Genomic DNA, 27,155 nt, shown 5'->3' on the forward strand with positions numbered 1-27,155 from the left:
GGTAGGCAGGTTGGCAGGTTGAGAATCATACTTAGGTAGCCTGGGTTTCACTGTTTGTTTGTGGGTGTTTGTTTCCGTGTCTGTGCTTTTCACCACACGGTACTGTTTTTGGTTTTCGTTCGTTTCACGTTTATTGTTTTTGTATCAGTTGTGTTCATGTTGAGATTTTCTTATTAAAAGAACCATGGACACTTAACCACGCCGCATATTGGTCCTCCGATCATTCTCGCCTCTCCTCTTCAGATGAAGAGGGGGAAAACCCTTACACATGCCCAAAAGTCATTTCAAAGTAAATGTTATACCAACCCAAATACAATAACAAGTTACACATACAAAATACTGGAGGATATTTCAGGAATTCTGGTATTCATATAACATTTTCCGCAGAATAACTACATAGCACCATGTGCACATTCAGAGGGAAGCTGCTGGTTTATCTATTACAGTTGTACCAAGTATATATACCACCGACAGACTTTTATGAGCTTTTTTGACCTCAACTCAGCACATATCTATGGTAATTTTGATTTTGTACTCGGCCATACCTAGTTATAACAAGTTATAACCATAGGTGAGTATAGGTGCTCCATTTCTGCAGGATATCTGTTGATCGAACAGGCCCCCCTCCACCATCTGAGGATATGTATAACTTAATATTTTGTCTCGAGAGAAACCTGGATTCAAATGAATACTTTTTTAGATTTGCCCTAGAATAATTACTCTTTGGAAGTACATACCAATACAGCTATCTGTGTATATTCAGAGTGAATCTAATGTCTGTATTGCAGTTATAAGAATGTATACCACTGGCAGATTGTTATACGCACAAAAATAAGGTAATTTTGTGTTTTGTTCATCATAAGATACATGGTATAGAAAAGTACAATCCTAGGCGAATACATGGGAATCTATGTCTCTGCAGATGATTCGTCTCTATCTGGTCAAAATCACTGATACAGGTCCCTGTCCACACTCTGGTGGTATGGACAACTTGTTATTATGTCTCCAGAGAAATTTAGATTCAAATAAAGGTCCTATCTATCAAATTACTATAGGCAGAATTAGGTGTTTTTGGCTGGGTGTTCTTCATAGTCCATAATGATACAGAAACATGAAATCATTATTTAGATGTGTTTTGAACAAGTTGAGTGACAATGTCAATTGGAATAATTTAATAAAACAGCTTTGGGCTATGATTTAAAAAAATATGCCTCTTCAGTTGGCAGGATGAGGGAAGAAACCCACTGGTCACACACTGGTTGAATCAACGTTGTTTCCACGTCATTTCAATAAAACTAGTTGAACCAACGTGGAATAGACATTGAATTGACGTTTGTGCCCAGTGTGAAAGGGTTTATAAGAGTTTGGGTTTTGGAGTAGCCTATATGTGAACTTTAAGTTGGTTATTTTTTTTAAACAAATCAACTCAAAACAAACCATAAAAAATGTTACAGTTGGACACTCAATTATATTTTGATAAGACAGAAGACATTTATTTGATATTGGATTTTGTCCAAACAAAACTGGCCTTTTATGTGGCGGTGCCTGTGGCCCTGGCCGTGGGTGCAGTAACACAATTAAACCACAGGATGGCAGACACGCGTTAATATGATATGAAATAATGTGTTTGACAGGGCTTTTCTCCAAGCTTACTTTGGTAGTCATGAAATTCTGCGTCTTGGTTTCATAAGGCACTTTAGTTATTTATCATACGGTCTATTTATCACACTATTTAGCTCCCGAGCGGTGCCGCGGTCTAAGGCACTGCATCTCAGTGCCAGAAGCGTCACTACAGACCCTGGTTCGATCTCGAGCTGTATCACAACCGGCTGTGATCGGGAGTCCCACAGGGCGTCACAATTGGCCAGCGTCGTCCGGGTTAGGGGAGGGTTTGGCCAGGGTAGGCTGTCACTGTAAAATAAGAATTTGTCTTAACTGACTTGCCTGGTTAAATAATACAAATATTATTGTGGGGCACATATGTCTGGACAGCCCGGTCTCATAGATGAGATGTAACATAGTACATGTTAATCTGGTACACTCAAATTAGTATGATATGTTACATTTGGCATGGTTATATAAGACAGAAGGTTACTTAAGGCAAAAAACGAATCTCACCACAGACAACTTTAGCATTTTCACTCATTTAAACTATTTACTACTTTTTTTTAGCTACTTTTCAACTACTTAGCATGTTAGCTAACCCTTCCCCTAACTCTTACCTTAAACCTTTAACCTAACTCCTAAACTTAACCCTATCCTTAGCACCTAACCTTAATAGATAACGTTAGCCACTTAGCCACCTAGCTAACATTAGCCTCAACAAATTGGAAATCATAACATATCATACATTTTCATAACATATTGTACGAATTGCGATTCGTAACATAGCATACGAATTGCAATTCGGAACATATCATATATGAGTTGTAATTCATAACATATCATATGAAATGGATGACGCACATCATAAATTAATACATACCATACAAACCTAACATATCATACTAATTGGAGTATCCCGGAATAACATTTACCATGTTAAGTCTACCCATGAGTCCAGGTTGGTTTAGGCTACTCTTTATCATATTGTAGAGCTATTTATTATATGCCTAGCCTAATTGACAGCTGTATGGCACTGCATATAGATTAGAGGACAACACCATTTCTGAGTATATTCTAGGTCGAGGCTGTAGTGGTCTGTGGCATTTCCCATGTTTTTCATTTAGCGGTCAGCTGAAAACCAGTGGTGCTGTAATACCACCTTTATTCAAGCCTCGCGTCACGTAGTTCTCCGGCGCGCGTTCCCCACTTTTGGTATGACCCCCTGACTGTGCCAGCAACACGTAACAGCTCTACCACTGAGGAAGCTGCAGTGGGCCTGCCCCCTTTAGCAATCGGATGTTTACTTGCTTTGTCAGCTGTGTCCTCGCAGCCTAGCCTACTGTAGTCTACCTCCGAATTGATCAGAACCTCGGACTTGAACCCCAGAACAGCAATACATCAGACCGCCAAGGTTCCTTGTCACTCATTTCCCATTCTCTGCTACTATAGGACATTGAACAGGGGTGCATTACGTTCACTTTTGTTTTTTTCCTAACCAGTAAAGATGACATTAAAATCGAATAAAAACGAACCCGCTGTCATACTTGAGCGGGTGAACAGTGCTCGAACAGCCCTCTCCGACCTGTACCTGGAGCAGCTGCTTCAAAACAAACCAAAACCAGAAAAGGTAAGCGGTTTACAATACATTCATACGATTGCCATAACATTAAAATTATAGAAAAGATGTCTTAAATCAGATAATCAGTAGGCCTATATGTCTGTCTGGTAGGCTATAGCCTACGTACGTTCCTTGGTGATGTCGTAAAAGCTATACAGATGTGTCTGTTAACTTCATTGCAGGAGTTTAAGACGCAGGGGATATAATGCGCTGGTCAGCGCTGGTAAAATCCGGTTTAAGACGATCCTCTTGGTGTTCATGTGCTTTTTGTGTTTTTCATATATAGCCTACATTATTAAACATATTATTATTCATATATTTATATATAATTCATATATACATGATTAAATATAGGTTTTTCCTATTTGTAAATAGTTTAACATGATGACCACACAGCCTATTATGTCATATAGGCTATCATGTTCAGAGCTTCACTCCAAGACGTTACTGCGTGAGGAGAGTTCAGTGCTTGTCAAATCCTATCTTAGTTTGTTCCAGACAGGTAATAAGCAAGATTCAGTTCTGCAATTTCTCTTTACAAGGAACAGAAACCACACACCAGGCACAAGGGCTGCATTTAGACAGGCAGCCAAATTCTGATTTTTTTTTTCACTAATTGGTCATTTGACCAATCAGATAAGCTCTGAAAAGATGTGCTGTGAATGGTCAAAATACCAATGAGTGGAAAAAAATATCAGAATTGGGATACCTGCTAAATATGTGTATGTGACCAACAACATTTGATTTGATTAGTTTAAGCACAGCTTAGCAGAATCAGGTTAACCATTTCACAGCAATTAGGGGGAAGTAGGCCAAGATGTGATGTCTACATAATGGATGAATGTATTTTTCAGAAGAGGGGACTGACGATGGTACTAATTGCCAGCATAGGTCTACTATGCCTACTGTAGTTTTTAACACTACTTTTACCTCATGACGTTTGTTTAGACATGTCCATATGGTGATCATGTACAGCATCTGAATTCTACAATGTGTTATGCTCCAGTTGTCATCTTCAACTGTGTCGTTTCTAGGCATAAGCAACATAAGCGGCCGCTTAGAGCCCCACAGACACTAGCAGGCTCCAGGATGTCTCAACTTACTGTTAGGATAGTAGAATACACAACTGGCACATTTCCATTGAGGATGTACCCGTGTTTTCCCCGTGTCTTCCCCGTGTCTCACTTGGCCAGGGCTCTGGCAGACCTGCTCTGACTTGGAGCCAAGGCAATGCCGTGGGTACTTTTCAGCGGGCATTTACATAACAATGGATAACTGTCAACTTTAAAGTAACTGTCCAATATTTCCAGATTTCTTTGAAATATGACCTATAATTAATTACAGTAAAAGTGAAATACTTTTCCTTCCAAAAAATCGTAATTAAGTATGTAGGATCTGCCCCTTTTTTTAAATTTTCGCCTAAAATGACATACCCAAATCTAACTGCCTGTAGCTCAGGCCCTGAAGAAAGGTATCATTTGAAAGAAAACACTTTGAAGTTTGTGGAAATGTGAAAGGAATGTAGGAGAATATAACACAATAGATCTGGTAAAATACAAAGAAAAAATGTGTATTTTCTTTGTACCATGATCTTTGAAATGCAGGAGAAAGGCCATAATGTATTATTCCAGCCCAGGTGCAGTTTTGATTTTGGCCACTAGATGGCAGCAGTGTATGTGCAATGTTTTAGACTGATCAAATGAACCATTGCATTTCTGTTAAAAATGTTGTATCAAGACTGCCCAAATGTGCCTAATTTGTTTATTAATAACTTTTCATGTTCAAAATTGTGCACTCTCCTCAAACAATAGCATGGTATTCTTTCACAGTAATATCTACTGTAAATTGCACAGTAGATATTAACCAGAATTTAAGCTTTCTGACAATATCAGATATGTCTATGTCCTGGGAAATGTTATTGTTACTTACAACCTCATGCTAATCGCATTAGCCTACGTTAGCTCAACCATCCCGTGGAAGGGACACCAATCCTGAAGAAGTAAAAAAACAACAGCTTTTCTATGTTGGAATGATGTGGGTGTACCCCAGCAACAGAATGGTGGGGGCATATACCGGTCATTAAAAATATTAATGTGAGTAGACCACTGATTGGCCAGCTCATCTTCCTTAGAAGGATGACATCATCGTCTATGAGGAAATAGCAAGTATTTTTTGTTTGAGAAGTTTGAGGTGGGGGTTTTTCAGTGTTTTTTCTCCAATTTATGCTTTGGCCACAAATATGAATATAGGATGAGTGAACAACATTATTTGGGTATGAGTTAACAGAATATGGACGTTTTCACTGAACAGTTACTGTAACACCTTTTCACAAAGCGACAGTCTTGAATGATGCAGAGGTTGTTGATTCTGCTCACCACAAGCCTTAAAGTGGAACTGACAGTGTTTTAACTACTTTTCAAATATGAAACAAACAGACAATCATAATTTCAGTCAAAAATATTCAATTCCCAGTTTATGCTACAAAACCAACTTTATAAGGGGTTTTAAAAATAGGTTGTTTTTGACAAAAAAAAATCAATGACATACAGTTAGGCATTGTAGGCTAGCACACCTGTCATACACAAGGCTTGACACATTTCTATCTGGTCCGTGCTAGGATTTGGGTTGTCAATTCATTTCGTCCCGCTATCATACCACCCGCGATGTGCTGCACAACAAGTCACAAGCGAGTATAAATGAATCAATAGAGTCATCTACTTTATGAAATTACAGCCTGATGCGCTCGCGTCAGTGAATTAAAAAAAACATGTTTTAAGTTGAAATGTTATGACAACCTATAGCTACATTTTTGTTATTTGGAGTTATTAAATACTTTTCTGATTAGGGTCACAGTATATTATGCACATCTGCATGCATAGCAGCAAAGGCTGGACAATATAATTTATCTCTTCTATTGTTTAAATATGTTAAAATGCTATATACAGCATCCTATGTACGCGAGTGGACATTATAACGGCCATATTTTATTAAAACAATGGGCAGTTTGGGTCGCAGTTGCACATTTTTTTGTTAAAACAAGTAGTCTATGTGTAGCTAGCTGACATATTGTTTTTTTCAGTGGCTACAGCTAGAGATGCAAGTGTCATTTGGTTAGCTAGCAAGAAATGTGAATCACTTTGCCAGCTAGCTATGCTAAACTTGAAGAACTTTTAGCATATCTCTTAGTTGTCAATCAAACAAGGGCACTGCGTTCATCCACCTCTGGCCTGCTCGCCTCCCTACCACTGAGGAAGTACAGTTCCCGCTCAGCCCAGTCAAAACTGTTCGCTGCTCTGGCCCCCCAATGGTGGAACAAACTCCCTCACGACGCCAGGACAGCAGAGTCAATCACCACCTTCCGGAGACACCTGAAACCCCACCTCTTCAAGGAATACCTAGGATAGGATAAGTAATCCTTCTCACCCCCCCTTAAATGATTTAGATGCACTATTGTAAGTGGCTGTTCCACTGGATGTCAGAAGGTGAATTCACCAATTTGTAAGTCGCTCTGGATAAGAGCGTCTGCTAAATGACTTAAATGTAATGTAAATGTAAATGTATTTGGCATGTGTGGGCAGGCAGGCAAATTCCCATTGAGTTGTCAAAACGTGGGTTGGGACCAACATGCATTGGCAGGCAAGCTGCTGGTGATGGGTTGTTTGCGAACGAGTCGGCTCTAAGAGCCAGCTCTTGTAGGTGAACGTTGGGAGCCGGCTTGCATGTCAGAAGAGTCTAATCTATTTATAAAAATAAATAAAAAATAAAATATGAATTACATTTACATTTACATTTAAGTCATTTAGCAGACGAACTAATTCAAAGAACGAAAAAAGAAATAAAATAATATAGGCCTAAATGCTCAAGCGCACACACATTCCTTCTGACTGTCTGCTCAGACTAACAGCCTCACCTGTTGTTCCTGTCAATCAGACACAGTGTCAACCAATGAACCAAAGATGCGTGAGGGAGGGCCGAGCCAACTCACTCACAGTCACACACTTAGCAGCGTGTGAGAGAGGAAGAACAGCTGTGAAAACAACAGCTGGAAAATGAGTCGAAAGCACAGTAGCATTTGGATGCATTTTAATGTAGACAATGTTAGAGCACAGTGTAGAATTTGCCAAAACAAAATCTCATATAAAGCCGTTTCTACGCACAACCTACACCGGGAATATGCGAACTGTGCACCCAACTGTGAAGCTAGCTGTAGCGGAGCTTCGAGAAACTAGCGGCACTGCTAGTGATAGTGGTGGAGCCAGCACCTCCGCACATCAAATCAAATCAAATTGTATTTGTCACATACACATGTTTAGCAGATGTTAATGCGAGTGTAGCGAAATGCTTGTGCTTCTAGTTCCGACAATGCAGTAATAACCAACAAGTAATCTAACTAACAATTCCTAATCTACTGTCTTATACACAGTGTAAGGGGATAAAGAATATGTACATAAAGATATATGAATGAGTGATGGTACAGAGCAGCATAGGCAAGATACAGTAGATGGTATCGAGTACAGTATATACATATGAGATGAGTATGTAAACAAAGTGGCATAGTTAAAGTGGCTAGTGATACATGTATTACATAAAGATGCAGTAGATGATATAGAGTACAGTATATACGTATACATATGAGATGAATAATGTAGGGTATGTAAACATTATATTAGGGAGCATTGTTTAAAGTGGCTAGTGATATATTTTGCAAGATGTATTCACTCAGTCAAGTAGGCCTACTCCGCGACCCACAGCAACACAGTCTTCTATGGACCAGTTTATGCCAAAGCCTATGTCTGTAGCGAAACAAGGCCAAATTGATATTGCATTGGCTAAAATAATTGCCACCGATTTCCAGCCGTTTTCGATCGTGGAGGACAGAGGTTTTAGAAATTATAGCAATAGTCTAATCCAATATACACAATTCCAAGCAGGGAAACCCTTTCAAAATCACTTATTCCACAACTGTACGAGAGCACACAGGCTTCAGTGTGGGAAAGAGTCCAGAAAGCTACTGCAGTTTGTCTTACCACTGACAGCTGGACATCGAGGGTAACCACTTCTTACATGTCAGTTACATGTCACTTCATTGAAGATTTTCTGATGTCTGGCTGTCTTCTGGACTGCTTTGAGTTCAGCGACAGACACACCTCAGAGAACTTGGCAGAGGAACTGTTGAGAGTGGCCAGAGAATGGCAAGTAGATGGAAAAGTGGCCTGTTGTGTTAGCGACAATGCAGCTAACATAACCAAAGCCATGAACATTTTAAAATGGACCCATCATCCATGTCTTGCCAGTGGGTCATCACCTTCAGAGCCTCTCTTACAATCAACCTGATTGTAAGAGATGCTCTGAAGGTGATGACCCACTGTGGACAAAGTGAAAGCAGCTGTGGAATACTTCCACAGGAGCACAGTAGGTGCTGAAAAACTAAAGTCTACATAACGCCAGATGCCGATGCCTGAGCTGAGGCCTAAACAAGACTGCACTACAAGGTAGAATTCAATATTTTATATGTTGAAGCGGTTTCTTGAGTCAAAGGATGCCATCATCTCTACCCTGGCCATTGTCAATGCACCAGTTGATGCTCTGACCCAAGAGGAATCGGAGGTGGTGGAGTAGGTGTGCAAAGTCCTGGAAGCCTTTGAGCAGGTCACTGTGGAGATCAGGTACAGTAAGCAGTTATTACAACATCATTGTTTAATCCAGTATTATATATGTATATGAGCAGTAGATGAGAATGTAGTATCAGTAGACAAAACATGAACCTGAACTAATAAATTATTCTTCTCTCTTTTCAGCTATGTGACAGCCTCAAAAATGATACTCCTGTGTGAGGGTCTGCAGCGAATCACAGCCAGCCGCCAGAGAGAAGCAAATGTAACCACAGGACATGTGACAAAGTTGATGGACACCCTATGTTCATCAATGGACAGAAAGTTCCACAGAATGGAATATAATCAGGTGCTAACAGAAACCGCTGCACTTCACCCCAGGTTTAATAAGTTAGCCTTCAGTGATGCCAGAGCGATTGATGAGGCTCATCAAAGAATAACCTCAGCAGCAGGGAGGGGCATCCCCAGCAGTCATCTGGCTCAGGCACCAGGGCAACAGGAAGAAGAGGGATCAGATGCAGCAGAAGCACCAGCAGTAGTGCCACAAACATCTGCTGTTTGAATGCTGTTTGACGAGAGAGCAACCGGGGATGCAGCACAAAGGAATCCCTCAGCAGATGTCATAATGGAGGTCCGATCCTGTTTGGAGGAGCCCCCCTCCAAAGATCTGCAGATCTTCTGAGCTGATGGAAGAACAAGGCCTCTGTCTACCCCCGACTTACTAAAGTCATGACAGGGAGACTCTGCATAGTGGTCACATCCGTTCCCTCTGAGAGGGTCTTCTCGAAAACAGGACAAATTATTACTGAGAGAAGAAACCGCATCAGCCCCTCGAAAGTGAGGCAGCTTGTATTTCTGAATGCAAATCTCTCATAAAAGCAAAACATGGTCAGCATTGCTGTGTGCTGCAGGTTATAACATGGCAATAAAGAAGAGAGAGAAAAGAGGGACCAGCTTAATGTTTTAAGTGGGATGCTGCAGTTTTGCAAATTGTTATTTATTTTTCTTTGATATGATGCAATATTCTATTATGTTGTTCAGATTGTATTAGTTTTGAATGGTTAGATTTATATGCACTTTGTTGATGTACATTAAAAAGTTAGACTTTAAATGCAAATGTTTAATAGCATTCTTTTTCCTAACAAACCAATGCATTTTTAAATACATTGTGGGTAAGGTAAAGTATGATTTCATTTAATAATTTAATTAGAATTGTTTTAACACCAATCGTAGTCAAACTATTGCAAACTGTTTGACTTGAAAAAATAGAAAACATATTTTTTTAAATAGCCGTTTGGGATCCAAAAGAGCCGGCTCTTTTTGGTGAGCTGAGCCGAACGAGTTGGCTCACTGAAAAGAGCCAGAATGCCCAATACTACAAGCTGCAGAAGGACGAGCAGGCTACTAGGCAATTTTGATGGTCAACCAGCTGAAAAAGTTTGAGAGACTTTATCTAATGTTCCCTCATTAGATTTTTGCTCATTTTGCTCTGGCTAGCATTAGTTGTTGATCTTGTTGTTATCGATGTGCATAGGCAACTTAGGGGGAGATAGCCTACCTTCTCATGGTTGTTTGATCACTAGGACTGTGAAGTCCCCAAATGTAAGAGGACTCCCGTGGTATTTACTGTACGTATTTGCAGAAATCCATTCAAATGCGTTCTAATGATCTAAAGTCGCATTGTTGCTACTGCCTGTAAACACACAGTCCAGTTCAAAGTGAATGATGCCAGGCCCGTGTGGCAAGTGGCTTATTTACATATAGTCCTGCTGTAGCTCTGATTGGCTATGGTGCACCAGTCTGCATAGGCTCCGGTGCTGGACAAGACAGATGTTTTCATTAGGTTTTATTTACTGCAGTGTCTATTAATTGTCCAAATGCACGGCCGCTTTCCCACTCTATATTTATATAGAATCTCCACAAATGTCTTACTCTATGTCATTCCCAAACATTCTATGAATTTATGAAAACGTGAAAATGACCATATCTAAGTGCTCGCGTGTCTGAAAATGAACAAAAAAGGTGTCATATTCTTCCTGGGGGTGTATATGAACAGATTTGAATACGATTTCATGTTGATAACATGCTGTCAGTACCACTTCAAGTGACACACTACTGATGGAAACGCAACAACTCTAGAGCTTATACACATTAACTTAAAACATTGGCGTCCCACTGGTCTGTGGGTAAATCTCAATGGAGAAGCACCAAATGTGTACGTTTTCCTCTTGTTATCTCAGTCACCGACAGTCACTCAATTAGCCCATGTTAGCTATCATTTTATAGATTGCTAGGTAAATTAATCTAGCTAGCTATCTAAACCTTGTAGTAATTCTGGCCAAATTACTGACCAGGCACCTTGTGTGCCTAAGGGCTCTGACCTCCAGGGGGCCCCTATTGGTTTTTCTCACTCAGATATCATATGAATATGGCATGAGTCATGGAAAAATGTGTAGAATTGCAGGCAATTCGTTTCAAAACAGCAAAATGTTCTCTCCATCGCATGGCAAAATGCATAGAACTGCAGGACATTTCCTTTAAAATTGCTAAATGTTTCTCTCAACCCCATGGGAAAATGAATAGAATCTAATGAAATGTATTTTAAAACTGCAAAATGTTTCTCTCAACCCCATGGGAAAATGAATAAAATCTCATGAAATGTATTTTAAAATTGCTAAGTTTTCTCTCCTCCGCCAAGAGGGGGGCGACTAAAATGTTTGGACGGTGAGGTGGGGGGGCCCCCCAACCAAATCTTTCTTAGGGCCCCCAAAATGCTAGAAACGTCCCTGAGCGTCAAGGGCAGCTGTTCTGGATGTTTTAATATGGATTTTCGTCTGTCTTCTTAATTATTTTTGAAAGACTTCCGTATGTCAAGTAAGGGTCTTACAGTAGTAGTAGGCTCCCATTCCAACCACACATTTCACCATGGACCTTTGACCCCACAGGTGAGGAGGGCTTAATGCTATCAGTGTCTCTTAATGAGGCATAACTATAGAAGACCGTTAATCCCCTCAGTCCCGTTGGTCCCCTAGGTCAGGATGGCATTCCCATGTCCTTGTCTTTGTTTGCTTGCCGAGCCAGGTGTGCCTATTAGATGCAAGCAGGAGGTTGTCCTTTGTCTGTCTCAAGTAGGGATTTTTTGGTATGTAATGATTGTACAATAGGCCTCGCCAGTTTCAGAGGACTAAGGCTAAGGTGCACAGCAGCGCCTTTACTGCCTGGAGTTTGAGGGGATTTACTTGAGGAATGGGTCACCCATAGAATTATGAATTAGAATACTAGAATGGACATTAACCTTCTTATGATGGTCAAAAAGATCAGCCATGTTGGTCTGGGAGTTGGACAACCATGATTTGCTGGTGCTGTGATAAGATATTGTGCAAAACAATGAATTTGAAGATAATCTGCTCTATAGCCAGACAGTTTTAGAGGAATTATTCAAATGAACTGCCAAAATGCCAACATTCCATTTTAAAAAATGCAGTCAATCCACAGCCCTACACTGGCTGAAATCGGTTGATGACAGAATTTAGACAACTTGTAAATACATCAAGTACTGACATTGTAACACTCACAGCATTCCAAGAAAACAAACATTTTGACATTTATGGTCTGTTTGCATATATATATATATATTTTAGAGGCTATTTATACAGATCATTTGTATAAAACCCGTATGAACTTTTTTACAGTTACACAACAATATTTTTGAGGTGACAATATTTTCTACTACACAATTTCTGTTATCACATGCCTCTAGTAATTTAATAGGATCTCTATGGTGTCACCCCTCTATTGAAGTGGAATGACGGGTTCAAATGCTCTGCTTGATCAGAGAAGGAGCCAATGAGTGATAGAGTAAGCCAGGCAATCAAGTTCGAAAGAAGCCATGACACTTCCAACAAGGACTTAGTAGCAACTTTGACATGGTAAGGGGAAGCCTTGCGTGGAGACGTTTCCCTGACATCAGCAACGGGTGTAATAACCTGGTGCAGCAGTACCTCAGGGAGAAGCTGAAATGTGAAATCATCATCTATTGTGAGATCTGGACTGTCGCCAAGTCAGGATCATATCTGCTTTGAGGAGGCAAACTAATACCTTATCTTAAGAATATCGAAGAGATGAGTGCTGGTGTCTCATTCGTTGTGTGTGTGTGTGTGTGTGTGTTGCTTGTGTGTGAATAAGGCTTCCCGTATGTGCTCGCTGCCTGGAGTGTGCAGACTACATAAGCTGAGTCATGTTTCACTGGACACTAGCCTAATCTTCTAGGCTAAAGAACTGCAGCTTTCTATAAATAGACACACAGCAATGTCTGCCTAATGCACGATGTCTCCCGTCCTAAACCCTTGTCTCATCGGAGCAGTTAAAACAGGGACAGACAGACACGAGAACATTGCGGATGTGCTTGTGTTATGTTCCGTGCTCTCATCCTCTCATTGAACCAAAAGACATGTCCTCATGAATAATGTTGCTCTGCTTTTTATATCAAGCTTACTTGAAATGATGGTACCTGCTTGCGGGTTGTATAATTACAAAATTATTATGCATTACATTTGTTAGCTGTGTATTCTACATAATAAGTACTATGTAACAATGAGAACCAACCACACTACTTCACACTGTACCTGTAGTTGTAATTCCAATATAAATACATACTGTATGTTTTCGCAACACTTATTGTGAAGTGGGACTCATCCAACATGAGCTCGACTAAACAAAATGGCAGAAACTTGTCTCATATTTTCTTCTATATTTTGAATGCCATTTATTGTAGCATTTATGTTTAGATATAGGGAGAGGCTCACAGATATGTGCTGCCTTAGGCTGCATTTACACAGGCAGCCCAATTCTGATCCTTTGCCCAATTATTGGCCAAAGAGCTGATCTGATTGGTCAAAAGACCAAATAGTGGCAAAAGATCCGAATTGTGCTGCCTGTGTAAACGCAGCCTTACCGCTGTGGCCCTGCAAGGTCTCGTGGATCAATAGTTGTTAGTCTATTGGTTAGAAATCTACCCTAACCTAGCCCTGGTATGTTTGGGAGGGTTTGATTATAGAGACATTAGATCCAGTTTGTACCTTGAACTATTTGTCTAGCAACCTTGTGTTGTTGCTGTTTCACTGGAACACTCTGTCTTTCACATTGTGTATCCACAGCCATTTTCACAGCACCTCCTGTTCATTTCTTATCTAAATGAATACAAAAATATCCTACATTCCAACATAACAGATGAATGTTATCGTCACTGGATTAGGTGATGGGAACCACAGATGAATGAAAGAGAACACAACACAACACAGCATCACAACACAACGCTGTGTTGTGATGCTGATTCAAAACACGGACCTTAGTCTCTGTTGTTTTTGACACTACTCCCCTGCCCACTTCAATTTTTTTTAAATGTATTTAACATTCATTTTTATCATGGGGGTCATAAATAGTCATCAATAACCAAGCTTCCATCACTGGTGGATGACTACAACTCCCAGAGGCCTGCTGTTCACACACTGAGGTCAGGGGTCAACACCAACTAGGAAATCACATGTTCAAAAGACCCAAAGGCTTCAAGACCAGATTGTTTTTCTTTGACTCTGAGACCCTCCCCCTGCCCTCCTCGTAATCGGACACCGCTCAGTGCAGTGGAAGTAGGAAGCCACAGAAGAACATAGTGTTTTTCTTCTGGGAGACTGGGAGGGCCAAGGACCTCCACAGTTGAATCCACCCGGGCACTTTGGAGCCTGAAGTGTTTTGTTTTTTAGATGGTTTATAATTCGGTATTTCTGAGTCCTGTTGACTCTGTTAAAGCGACATTAGGAGGGATTGTACCATGAGCGGCTGTAAACTTGTAATAATGCTATAGTTAAACTGTGTTACCTGTTGAGGAGGATTACCCCATGAGTGGCTGCTTGTCTAATTTGACACTAACAGCATAACGAGTTTGGTATTTCACATGACATAGTAACAGGACTCTTTTGGAATTGTATTTATTTAACCTTTATTTAACTAGGCAACTCAGTTAAGAACAAATTCTTATTTTACAACGACGGCCTACCCCGGCCAAACCCTCCCCTAACCCGGACGACGCTGGGCCAATTAGCTCTAACTGGGCTGTTGATTACTCACTAGGTAAACTGACTTTCAAACTGTGTTGGGTATTAAAAGGCTGTCAGATCTACCTTTTCTGTCTCACTTTAGACCAGGGGAGTCAAACTTATTTTTCCCCGGGGGCCGCATTCGGTCTTCAACGAGGTCCGGAGGGCCGCACTGAAAATCAGCAAGATAGTCATTTTCAAGTATACTGAGTTATATATAACATATCCTTTTTTTTTATTCAAACCACCTGCGGGTTGTATGTTTGACAGCCAAACTTTAGACCCACACCTTTTTCATTCTTGGCTGTAACTATAGAAACGGGATCTTGTTAAATACCCTTGGTTCCCCTTTTGGAGAAGTTCCAAAAAAGGCTTCAGGAAAACTAGCGCTCATCAATTATACAAAGCTGACCTTGAAATCACGGCCCAGTAGGCAGACAGTTCACCAAGGTCGGCTTGTAATATTGGGAACCAAGTATGCCCGAGTCATCATTAAAACAAAAATGGAACGTTTTTCAACTTTGTAGTAAGCTTGTTCAAGAAATGCATGTGCTGTGTGTTCTTCAGCTGACCTCAGCAGTTTTCTGCTATTAAAAAATATTCATTATTCAGATGACACCAGTTACCCTTTAGACCAAAGTCTGGCAGTTTCCTTTGAACATGTGACTTCCTTCGCAGTCCAACCAAGGTCAGCACTTTGTAGGGGGATTTATTGAAGACTGGGTGAGCCTGTCCTTTTATGACTTAGTCCTGTGTGCTGAACAATATGATTAATGAACTTCAACCTTTTTGCCAGGACAGGTCCGTCTTGGTAAACATGCAGCATACTGCGCTCTATGTCCCCATGGGGATGTTATCAGTGTTACCTTGGATCCAGTCTGAAGAGTGTTCCACTACAATGATGTGCTGATGTGTTATGACAGACACTATTTCTACACTCCTGGTACTGGTCTCCTGTAATATCAGTATTATGTTGCAGAGTAAACAACGTGTTTACTTCCATTGACCACAAGACCCCTCTAGGCTTTTACTGGAACACTGCAGACTAGTCCACATGGTGTTGAAGCCTAGTGTGTGTGTGTGTGTGTGTGTGTGACCTTTCTTCGTTTCCGGGAATACATCTTCCGTAGAGAAGAGGAATCTCCCATAGACTCTGCATGATTAGCCCCCCCCCCCCCCCCCCACACACACACACACACACACACACACACACACACACACACACACACACACACACACACACACACACACACACACACACACACACACACACACACACTCCCCATGGCCAGTGGCAGCAGCACCAAACAGGGCACAGAATCTTAACATCTGTCCCCGGTCATTGCTGTTTTAACGTTCAAGTCTATTCAAAATGTCGGAAAGAATCCACAGCCTACTGGGGTTTGTGTTGAAAGAAAAATGGACCTGTGTCAGGCTTTGACAGTATCCTTTTTGTCATTCTCAGTCAGGGAAAGTATGGTCAGGATCAGGGTTCAATTTTCCCTACCTCAGCATTTTTCTCAAGGCTACCCACACCCAGTTTGTTTGAGCCTGGGCGTGTGCGTAGTGAGATAGTGTACACAGTTCCTCCTTAAATGGGGAGAACAGACAAACATCAAACTGGTTTTTCTTTGGCTAATGGCCAAGACAACAATGCATTTTTAGACCCAGTCAAAGTGGTTGGGTGAAGGGTCAGTCTATAAGTAACAGCGGTAACAAGTTTGACAGTTTGCTTTCCATCTTTGTTCAAAACCCATCTGTCCTTGTGGTTCCTCCGAGGCAGACAACTTTAGGAGTTTTTTTTAGGGGTTGGTGAGCATAGAAATAGGCATAATAGACCTTGTCCTAAAACCTCCACACGATTTTTCAATAATATAATATGCCATTGTTGCACATAGAACACACACTCTAATGATAACCCACTCAGTTACAAGGGACAAGGAGAGACTAAAACCGATAAGATAAAGGAAAATTGCTTTGTGAAAATATTATGCCATTGGAGTTGTTAGTCATTTTTATGGCCTTGTTGTTTTCCCTCAAAGACATCACTGTCATCATCCGTTCTTTAGTCAGTGGATCTGACTACACTAGACAAGACTACTGGCGTATTGATTCCTATTCGTATACAGAACTATGACAGATTACCCCCTTCTTAGAGGCCTATTTATGTTTCGGTGAGCTGATAATTATGGAAACCAAACAAAGCTGTCAGAGTCATTGCGAATGAACTTGTGTCAGTGTGATGTGGCCAAGCACATTGAACAAATGATTAGCTCATCTAAAAAGAGAAGTTGTTTACGTGGTTTGACAAAGGCACCATTGGATTTCTCTGAACTAATATTATTACGTTCCATGTCCCCCATAGAGCTTAAGATCATTAACATTGAAGGGACACTTGCAGTTATCTGTTAAAAGATACTCAAACTTATCTACGTTAGATAGCGTCTCTCAAGCCACAGAGCTTTGAATTAAACAAACTCACACCACTGGAGCTGGCAGCAAGGTTCCATCAGGGAGCGTAGGAGGCTTAATTCCATTACTGCACCTTACAGGTGGTAAGTAACCTTTGTCACCCAGGGGTCCATGTACAGAACAGTCAGGGGCTAGATTAGTCTGATGGCTGTCCACCTGAGTGGTTTTACTCATCCCTGGCCGTGCTAGTAATGTGATAATGCCCACGGGGCTGGGGGTGAGAGCAGTAAAAGTGAATTAGGCAGTGTGATAAAAGCTTGTGCCGCACTGTGTGTAATGGAGGGACATCCGCACAACAGAGCAGGCCAAATCCCACGGGAGGTCCCATCTGGACCGGTCTTCTTCTATTATCCCCTCCATGTGTGGAGTGGAAAGGAAAGGCTCCAATCTGCTTTAAATCATTTCATGGCCTACTTTTGGATCCCTGTTTTGAATTAGCTGCTGTGGTATTTCAAGGTCATAGAAAGGTCATTCACATAGAGCACTTTGGTGTACTTAAGCGTTTGGCATTTGTATTCAATCAAACCTGGTTTGCACATCGCTGAAATGGAATGGGTGGAGTGGAGGTGAGGGATCATCAGCAAAGGCCACATTCCTTTGAGTTACATTACACACAGCTCAGTGTTCTTGCAGCCAGACAGTGGTCAAGTGGCCAGGGTTGCTATGTGTCGCTGTAATGGATGTCATAATCTTTACGAGGGATTTGTTTGTTCATATCAATACTTTTCTTCGAAACACGATCTCACTCAGGCGTAGCCATGGCAATCATTTAGCAGGTGAACCAGAGCAGCGGATATGGGTTGTCCCTGCCTAATGAGCTGGTGAAAATGTGGAGTTAATTTTCAACCCTGAACAGATGCTGAAACTGCGAATTAAACATGGCTCTTGGGACACAGCCGAAAAAAAGCTTTTAATAATGCCACTAGAAATGCCAATGTTCAAATAATCTGACATCAGATGATCAGAATGCTGAACTCGTTGTATTTACAATGTATTTATGTATTCCTAGTAAACAAACAGCTGTATTGCTGCAACTGGCAATGCTTTTGAGTTGTTTGGGTGCTTTGCATGAGATGGTCAAAAGGCTTTTCCATGATTGCATTGTTCCACAATTTCTAAAACAAATAGGGACAACCATTGACATCTAGTAACCCTGCAAACGTGGCTGTTTTGGATGGATTATGACATTTTGTCAAGATGATAATCCAAAAGTCTTATAGGAGCACACTGCAGTTGTGTTCACAGTGAGTTTTTCACCCCAGTATCCTATTGTCAATGAATCCATCTCCTGTGCCTGTTGATGTGGAGTCTTGATATGTTTTCCCATAGGGGGTTATGCCAGCCTATGAGTCAAAAGGAGCAGAAGTATACACCAACGGCAGTGCTGGTCACATGAATGGAACTGAGCCAACTAGGATGCGTGAGGTGGCGTTTGAAAAAAATCCCTCAGAGCCCATGGTAAAATCATTCAGATGCCAATTCCTCTCTTTTTATGTCTCGCTAACTCCCTTCCTGTCTTTCTCTCCTCTTTCGCTTCCCCATCTCTCCTCTATCTCTGTGACTCACTCTGTCATTTTGAAGATGGGTTGATGTGCGCTGTTTTCATGTTTTTTTTTGCCTTTAGGGGGTGACTCTGAAATTTAATGGAAAACAGAAGTGCACTGTGGCCAGAATATTACATGGTGGAATGATACATAGACAAGGTACAGAACTCAACCACATCGGCGAACATACTGAAGTGATTTGAATGAATTTGTATTAGAACAGCAACATTATCCCCATACTTGTATGGAAAATAGACTGGTTATTTGCCTGATAACTCTCTCTGGCCATACTGGTTATTTGCCTGATAACTCTCTCTGGCCATACTGGTTATTTGCCTGATAACTCTCTCTGGCCATACTGGTTATTTGCCTGATAACTCTCTCTGGCCATACTGGTTATTTGCCTGATAACTCTCTCTGGCCATACTGGTTATTTGCCTGATAACTCTCTCTGGCCATACTGGTTAATTGCCTGATAACTCTCTCTGGCCATACTGGTTATTTGCCTGATAGCTCTCTCTGGCCATACTGGTTATTTGCCTGATAGCTCTCTCTGGCCATACTGGTTATTTGCCTGATAACTCTCTCTGGCCATACTGGTTATTTGCCTGATAACTCTCTCTGGCCATACTGGTTATTTGCCTGATAACTCTCTCTGGCCATACTGGTTATTTGCCTGATAACTCTCTCTGGCCATACTGGTTATTTGCCTGATAACTCTCTCTGGCCATACTGGTTATTTGCCTAATAACTCTCTCTGGCCATACTGGTTATTTGCCTGATAACTCTCTCAGGCCATACTGGTTATTTGCCTGATAACTCTCTCTGGCCATACTGGTTATTTGCCTGATAACTCTCTCTGGCCATACTGGTTATTTGCCTGATAACTCTCTCTGGCCATACTGGTTATTTGCCTAATAACTCTCTCTGGCCATACTGGTTATTTGCCTGATAACTCTCTCTGGCCATACTGGTTATTTGCCTGATAACTCTCTCTGGCCATACTGGTTATTTGCCTGATAACTCTCTCTGGCCATACTGGTTATTTGCCTGATAACTCTCTCTGGCCATACTGGTTATTTGCCTGATAACTCTCTCTGGCCATACTGGTTATTTGCCTGATAACTCTCTCTGGCCATACTGGTTATTTGCCTGATAACTCTCTCTGGCCATACTGGTTATTTGCCTGATAACTCTCTCTGGCCATACTGGTTATTTGCCTGATAACTCTCTGGCCATACTGGTTATTCTGTACCGGTGCTGATTGTTTCCTGTCCTTCTCCAGGTTCCCTACATGAAGGGGATGAAATAGCAGAGATCAATGGAACGAGTGTGGCCAACCAATCTGTCGACCAGCTACAAAAGATCTTGGCGAGTCCCTACTGTCTCTATTTTAACAAAGAAATATATGCTGAAGAACATTCTGCCCCTGAGAGAATGGGTGACATGTTGCAATCTCACAATCCTAGTTTTGATAGTGTGGAGTGTAAGTAAAATGGTTGCCATCCTCCCATTACAGAAAGATACCAACGGAGTAGTCACAATGAAAATCATCCCCAACCAGCCAAGGTGCTCTCTTTTGTGTGAGGTAAGCCAATAAATGACCCAATGAATGTGCACCCTTCCCCTTCCCCTGAATGGACTTGGCTATAATCACTATCTGGACTGAATTCGTTTTTATTTTTTTCACCCTTAAGTCAAATTTCAATTGCATGCATAATCAAAGAAATGGTTACTATTCAAGCAGCGTTATTATGCTCATTGTGAGACTAGTTCTGCCATGATATCCCAAATTATTTCATCAGAGAAATACTGCAGGTACAGTTGAAGTCGGAAGTTTACATACACTTAGGTTGGAGTCAATAAAACTCATTCTTCAACCACTCCACAAATTTCTTATAGTTTTGGCAAGTCGATTAGGACATCGACTTTGTGCATGACACAAGTCATTTTTCCAACAATTGTTTACAGACAGATTATTTCACTTATAATTCACTGTATCACAATTCCAATGGGTCAGAGGTTTACATACACTAAGTTGACTGTGCCTTTAAACAGCTTGGAAAATTCCAGAAAATGGCTTTAGAAGCTTCTGATAGGCTAATTGACATAATTTGAGTCAATTGGATGTGTGTCTGTGGATGTATTTCAAGGCCTACCTTCAAACTCAGTGCTTCTTTGCTTGACATCATGTTAAAATCAAAATAAATCAGCCAAGACCTCAGAAATATAATTGTAGACCTCCACAAATCTGGTTATCCTTGGGAGCAATTGCCAAACGCCTGAAGGTACCACGTTCATCTGTACAAACAATAGTACGCAAGTATAAACACCATGGAACCACGCAGCCGTCATACCGCTCAGGAGGGAGACGCGTTCTGTCTTCTAGAGATGAACGCACTTTGGTGCGAAAAGTGCAAATCAATCCCAGAACAACAGCAAAGGACCTTGTGAAGATACTGGAGGAAACAGGTATAAAAGTATCTATATCCACAGTAAAACGAGTCCTATATCGAAATAACCTGAAAGGCCACTCAGCAAGGAAGAAGCCACTGCTCCAAACCTGCCATAAAAAAGCCAGACTACGGTTTGCAACTGCACATAGGGACAAAGAGCGTACTTTTTGCAGAAATGTCCTCTGGTCTGATGAAACTAAAATAGAACTGTTTGGCCATAATGACCATCGTTGTGTTTGGAGGAAAAAGAGGGATGCTTGCAAGCTGAAGAACACCATCCCAACCATGAAGCACGGGGGTGGTAGCATCATATTGTGGGGTTGCTTTGCTGCAGGAGGGTCTGGTGCACTTCACAAAATAGATGGCATCATGAGGAAGGAAAATTATGTGGATAAATTGAAACAACATTTCAGGACATCAGTCAGGAATTAAAGCTTGGTCGCAAATGGGTCTTCCCAATGGATAATAACCCGAAGCATACTTCCAAAGTTGTCTCAAAATGGCTTAAGGACAACAAGGTCAAGGTATTGGAGTGGCCATCACAAAGCCCTGACCTCAATCCTATAGAAAATTTGTGAGCAGAACTGAAAAAGCGTGTGCGAGCAAGGAGGCCTACCAACCTGACTCAGTTACACCAGCTCTGTCAGGAGGAATGGGCCAAAATTCACCCAATTTATTGTGGGAAGCTTGTGGAAGGCTACCCGAAATGTTTGACCCAAGTTAAACAATTTAAAGGGAATGCTACCAAATACTAATTGAGTGTACGTAAACTTCTGACCCATGGGAATGTGATGAAATAAATAAAATCTGAAATAAATCATTCTCTCTACTATTATTCTGACATTTCACGTTCTTTAAAATAAAGTGGTGATCCTAACTGACAGGGAATTTCTACTAGGATTAAATGTCAGGAATTGTGAAAAACTGAGTTTAAATGTATTTAGCTAAGGTGTATGTAAACTTCCGACTTCAACTGTATATTTTTTATATATGTGTGTATATATAATATATATATATATATATATATATATATATATATATATATATATATATATAGTACATCCTTTAGTTTGCAAAAGGTTGACAGTCATTACAGAGGGCCTCAGTCACCTATTGGTGCCATTGACTCATGACCTACTCTACTCACGTGCTATAACGTAATCTAAATACTGTTCCTATTATCTTTTGACCTGATCAGCAAATTGGTGAATTATTATTCACTACCACCATTGTAATAAGACAAATAAACTGTGTTCCACAGTGTTAATGTTCTTTTTCTACGATACCATGCTTGAAACGTGACCATATCTTAGATACGGTACCTTCTGTACCTCCAATGATATCTTCTCCTAAATCCTCTTTATTAAATAGAGTTTGTTCTTTATCAGGCGAATCCTCCCCTTAAGCCAATGAAAGACACAGGTGACTATACAATCACTAGATTCCACTAGTGTCCCGATATACAGATCATCACTCATGTTAGACTGGCGAACTGAACTGAAACACATTGGTAGTGTTCAACTTTTCATTCACTCTGCCATCTGCTGGTCACATTATGCCATCACATCTCCCCCAATTTATGGCAGTGGATAATGATTGTTCTGCCTTTACAACCTAAAATGATGAAACATTTCGAGATATGAGTTTCACTTGAAATGTGAACTAATTGAAAAACAGTGTTATACAACATAATGACAACCCCTTCAACCAAGGTCATGTTTGTCAATTCCAGAATAAAAGAAGCATGTCCAGGCATTATGATAACTGCTCGAGTAGTATGGTCAGTGATGGCAGTCTAATGTAAAGCTTTTTGCCCATTGATAGATACTAATCCAGCCAATCGTTTTCTATATAATTATAATAGGCTACTAAGCCTATCCTAAACTATATGGTAATTATATAGAAAACGATTTTGGAGCCCAAATCACTCCTGTGGATGGTACTATGTCCTCTGTGTGTTGCGTCAGAGAGCACAATACCACGGGAAGCGTTTGTGACCCATTAACTGATAGATTACTAACTAACTCTAACATCTAGGATGCTGTTGAGACAGGTAAGTTATCTCCTTATTTTAGAGTAATATACAATTCTACCATATGCTGGAAACTGCAGTGCTATAAATCATTGCAAAGACCATATTAACCGCAATACACATATTCCAAAATGTTTTGCCCAATTCCCAGCAAAGGAGATCATGTCCTCTCAGCCATCTCTGTGTGTGCAGCTGTTCTGTGTTACTCAACAGACGTACATGAGGGCTCAGTTTGACTACGACCCTGCCAAGGATGACCTCATCCCATGCAAAGAAGCAGGGCTGAAGTTCAAAACGGGCAACATCATTCAGATCATCAACAAGCATGATCCAAACTGGTGGCAAGGCAAGGTGGACATCTCTACTGCCGACTTTGCTGGAATCATCCCCTCCCCAGAACTTCAAGAATGGTATGATCCGCAACGTAGAGTAGTCCATCCACATCTGATTACCAGTAAAAAAAAAGCTTTTGCCTCAAAGTTGCTCTAAAGTCCTGGGATCTGAAGTACTGGAACCCCTAGGATCAGCTGACCTTAACCTGAACAAAAACATCAAACCCTTAAAAAAACACTTTGCTCTAAACCAAAAAAGAAAGATCACTTTGCTCCAAATAAAATATAGCGGTAATATGTTAGAGGTAAAAAACGTTGTATGGATTGTAGGTGAGAGTAGGTTTTCAGTGTGTGAGTAACACCAAGTCTCTCCTCTCTGCTCCAGGCGGGTGGCAAGTAAAAGCAAGGCCACAGAGGGCACCCAATCCTGCAGCCCCTTTGGAAAGAAGAAGAAGTGCAAAGACAAGTATCTGGCCAAGCACAGCTCTAGTAACACTTGTTATTTGTTTATACCCAATACAGTCTTGAGAACTACCTATACTAACTACATGTATAATGTATTCTACATGGCATGGGATTGGTTTAGATCCCTAAACCACCCATGTATTATTTTCTCCCTTTTGTTAGTCTTTGACCAGTTGGACGTGATTTCTTATGAAGAGGTTGTCCGGCTCCCTGCCTTCAGCAGAAAAACCTTGGTGCTTATTGGTAAGCTCCCAATGTGATCGTCATAATCAAGACCTGCCTGCCATAAAACAAATTGAAATCACAATAAAAGTGAGTATATTAATCTCCCCTGGCCTTCTGTAATCTCTCTTTTGCAGGTGCACCAGGTGTAGGAAGGAGCCACATCAAAAGCTCGTTGCTGACCAAATACCCAGAGAAGTTTGCCTACCCTGCACCACGTGAGTATGACCTTTACTTCTAATGCTCTTCTGTCTGATTTTGCCAAATCCACCAACCTACATTAACTGGGGCTCGATCCAAACAACAGACACCACCAGACCCCCACGTAAGGACGAGGAGAACGGGCAGGAGTACTACTTCATCTCCAATGACGCCATGACCAAGTGCATCACTGGGAATGAGCTGCTGGAGTATGGCAGCTTCCAGGGGTTCATGTTTGGAACCAAAATGGAGACTATCCAGAAGATCCATGAGCAAGGAAAAATTGCCCTGCTCGATGTGGAGCCACAGGTAAGCATAGAACTTAATATACACTACACATGACCAAAAGTATGTGGACACTGCTCATTGAATATCTCATTCCAAAATCATGGGCATTAATATGGAGTTGGTCCCCTCTTTGCTGCTAGAACAGCCTCCACTCTTCTGGGAAAGCATTCCACTAGATGTTGGAACATTGCTGTGGGGACTTGCTTCCATTCAGCCACGAAAGCATTAGTGAGGTCGGGCACTGATGTTGGGCGATTAGGCCTGGCTCGCAGTCGGCATTCCAATTCATCCCAAAGGTGTTCGATGGGGTTGAGGTCAGGTCTCTGTGCAGGCCAGTCAAGTTCTTCCACACCAATCTCAACAAACCATTTCTGTATGGACCTCGCTTTGTGCTCGGGGGCATTGTCATGCTCAAACAGGAAAGGGCCTTCCCCAAATTGATGCCACCAAGTTGGAAGCACAGAATGGTCTTGAATGTCATTGTATGCTGTAGCATTTAGATTTCCCTTCACTGGAACTAAGGGGCCAAGCCCAAACCATGAAAAACAGCCCCAGACTATTATTCCTTCTTCACCAAACTTTACAGTTGACACTATGCATTGGGGTAGGTAGTGTTCTCCTGGCATCCACCAAAACCAGATTAGTCCGTCGGACTGCCAGATGGTGAAGTGTGATTCATCTCTCCAGAGAACACGTTTCCACTGCTCCAGAGTCCAATGGCTGCAAGTTTTTCACCACTCCAGCCGACTCTTGGATTTGCGCATGATGATCTTAGGCTTGTGTGCGGCTGATCGGCCATAGAAACCCATTTCATGAATCCTCCGATGAACAGTTCTTGTTGTGGAACTCGGGTATTGAGTGTTTCTACCGAAAACAAACTTTTACGCGCTTCAACACTCGGTGGTCCTGTTCTGTGAGCTTGTGTGGCCTACCACTTCGCGGCTGAGCCGTTGTTGCTCCTAGACACTTCCATTTCACAATAACATCACTTACAATTGACCGGTGTAGCAGGACAGAAATGTGATATACTGACTTGTTCGCATCCTATCTGACAGTGCCATGTTGAAAGTCACTGAGCTGTTCAGGAAGGCCATTCTACTGCAAATGTGTCTATTTTATATACCTGTCAGCAAACGGTGTGGCTGAAATAGTTGAATCCACTAATTTGAAGGGGTGTCCACAAACTTTTGTATGTATAGTGTATTAAAAAAAACTGTTGGTTAGCGTTGCAATTAATTTGTGTCAGATGAATAACATGGTGCTTATTTTTCCTTGTGATCAAGACATTGAAACTTTTGCGGACGGCAGATTTTGCGCCTCTAGTGGTGTTCATTGCACCTACCAACTCAGCTACCCAGGTACACTACTGCTCATTCGTTACATCCAGGAATTTTGGCTATTTGTTGAGGACCTTTCAAAATGCACCATTTATACCATATCAACCTTTCCAATAAGTAATGAAGTCCTGAAACTCTAAGGAGTCTGAAACATCTCTGTCCCTTGTCTTGTAGTCGGAAGCTGTGCAGTCGATCCAGAAGGAGTCAGATGCCATCCACTCCACCTACAGACACTTCTTTGATGTGCTGCTGGTTAACAACGATGTTGATGAGAGTGTGAAAGGAGTGGAGGCGGCCATAGAGCAAGCCACTTCCACCCCACAATGGGTGCCGGTATCCTGGGTCTACTGACCCGTGTACCCCCGAAGAACAGTCTAACAAAACTGTTTTAATATCACAAGACCTGGCCACGCATTACTGATACACCACCAAGTTTGGGTAGCAGCTAATCGCTATGGTTACTGTCAATAAGTTTTGCACAAGTGCATAAAAAAAAGCAATACAGAAGATACCATTTTATTTCAGAAAGTAGAATGAAACTCACCACAAAGGGATATTTTACATCTTTGTAAGAGCTTAGTGCTTCTGGCTTTTCAGGTGCGGAATGATGGGTGCCATATGACTGCAGCTGATTATTAGCATGTGAATGCATAGAGGACCACTACTGTGAACGTAACACTTCACCTGACAGGGTTTCATCATCAGTATCCTTATCTCGGGTTGAATTGTAAACAGGGTGTCATGAAATGTTACATAACTATATTGTCCATATGGTCATGTATTAAAATACAGGGAAAACGTGTGTTCTTCATTAAATTGTCAAGGTTCCTCGTGAATTATTTTGTTGACCTCATTAAATGGTCTCAGCTCAGAAAGGTA

The 27,155-nt window shown here is 41.3% G+C and overlaps 1 protein-coding gene and 1 long non-coding RNA gene across 2 annotated transcripts; both read left to right on the forward strand.

Annotated features, from left to right (window-relative positions):
• The first annotated feature begins 2,878 nt into the window (after positions 1-2,878).
• Positions 2,879-27,104, forward strand: LOC135550444 (55 kDa erythrocyte membrane protein-like). The gene is made up of 12 exons (XM_064981239.1): positions 2,879-3,232; positions 18,729-18,857; positions 19,024-19,102; positions 20,229-20,314; positions 20,463-20,531; positions 23,645-23,841; positions 24,149-24,252; positions 24,391-24,471; positions 24,588-24,668; positions 24,758-24,960; positions 26,223-26,297; positions 26,451-27,104. Exons 1-12 carry the CDS (start codon positions 3,110-3,112, stop codon positions 26,625-26,627), a joined length of 1,404 nt encoding a protein of 467 aa, XP_064837311.1. The 5' UTR covers positions 2,879-3,109; the 3' UTR covers positions 26,628-27,104.
• On the forward strand, positions 8,546-9,946 carry LOC135550446 (uncharacterized). The gene is made up of 2 exons (XR_010457111.1): positions 8,546-8,889; positions 9,022-9,946. It is a non-coding gene; the product is annotated as an uncharacterized LOC135550446 (long non-coding RNA).
• Positions 27,105-27,155: the final 51 nt, after the last annotated feature.

The sequence above is a fragment of the Oncorhynchus masou genome, chromosome 12 (assembly GCF_036934945.1).
Source record: "Oncorhynchus masou masou isolate Uvic2021 chromosome 12, UVic_Omas_1.1, whole genome shotgun sequence".
Taxonomy (NCBI): Eukaryota; Metazoa; Chordata; class Actinopteri; order Salmoniformes; family Salmonidae; genus Oncorhynchus; species Oncorhynchus masou.

Excerpts from the sequence above, each read along its gene's own strand:
- LOC135550444 (XM_064981239.1), top strand. The coding sequence starts at position 3,110 with ATGACATTAAAATCGAATAAAAACGAACCCGCTGTCATACTTGAGCGG. Across the intron at positions 3,233-18,728 it reads ACAAACCAAAACCAGAAAAG|GGGGTTATGCCAGCCTATGA; the intron begins GTAAGCGGTTTA and ends GTTTTCCCATAG. Across the intron at positions 26,298-26,450 it reads CTACCAACTCAGCTACCCAG|TCGGAAGCTGTGCAGTCGAT; the intron begins GTACACTACTGC and ends CTTGTCTTGTAG.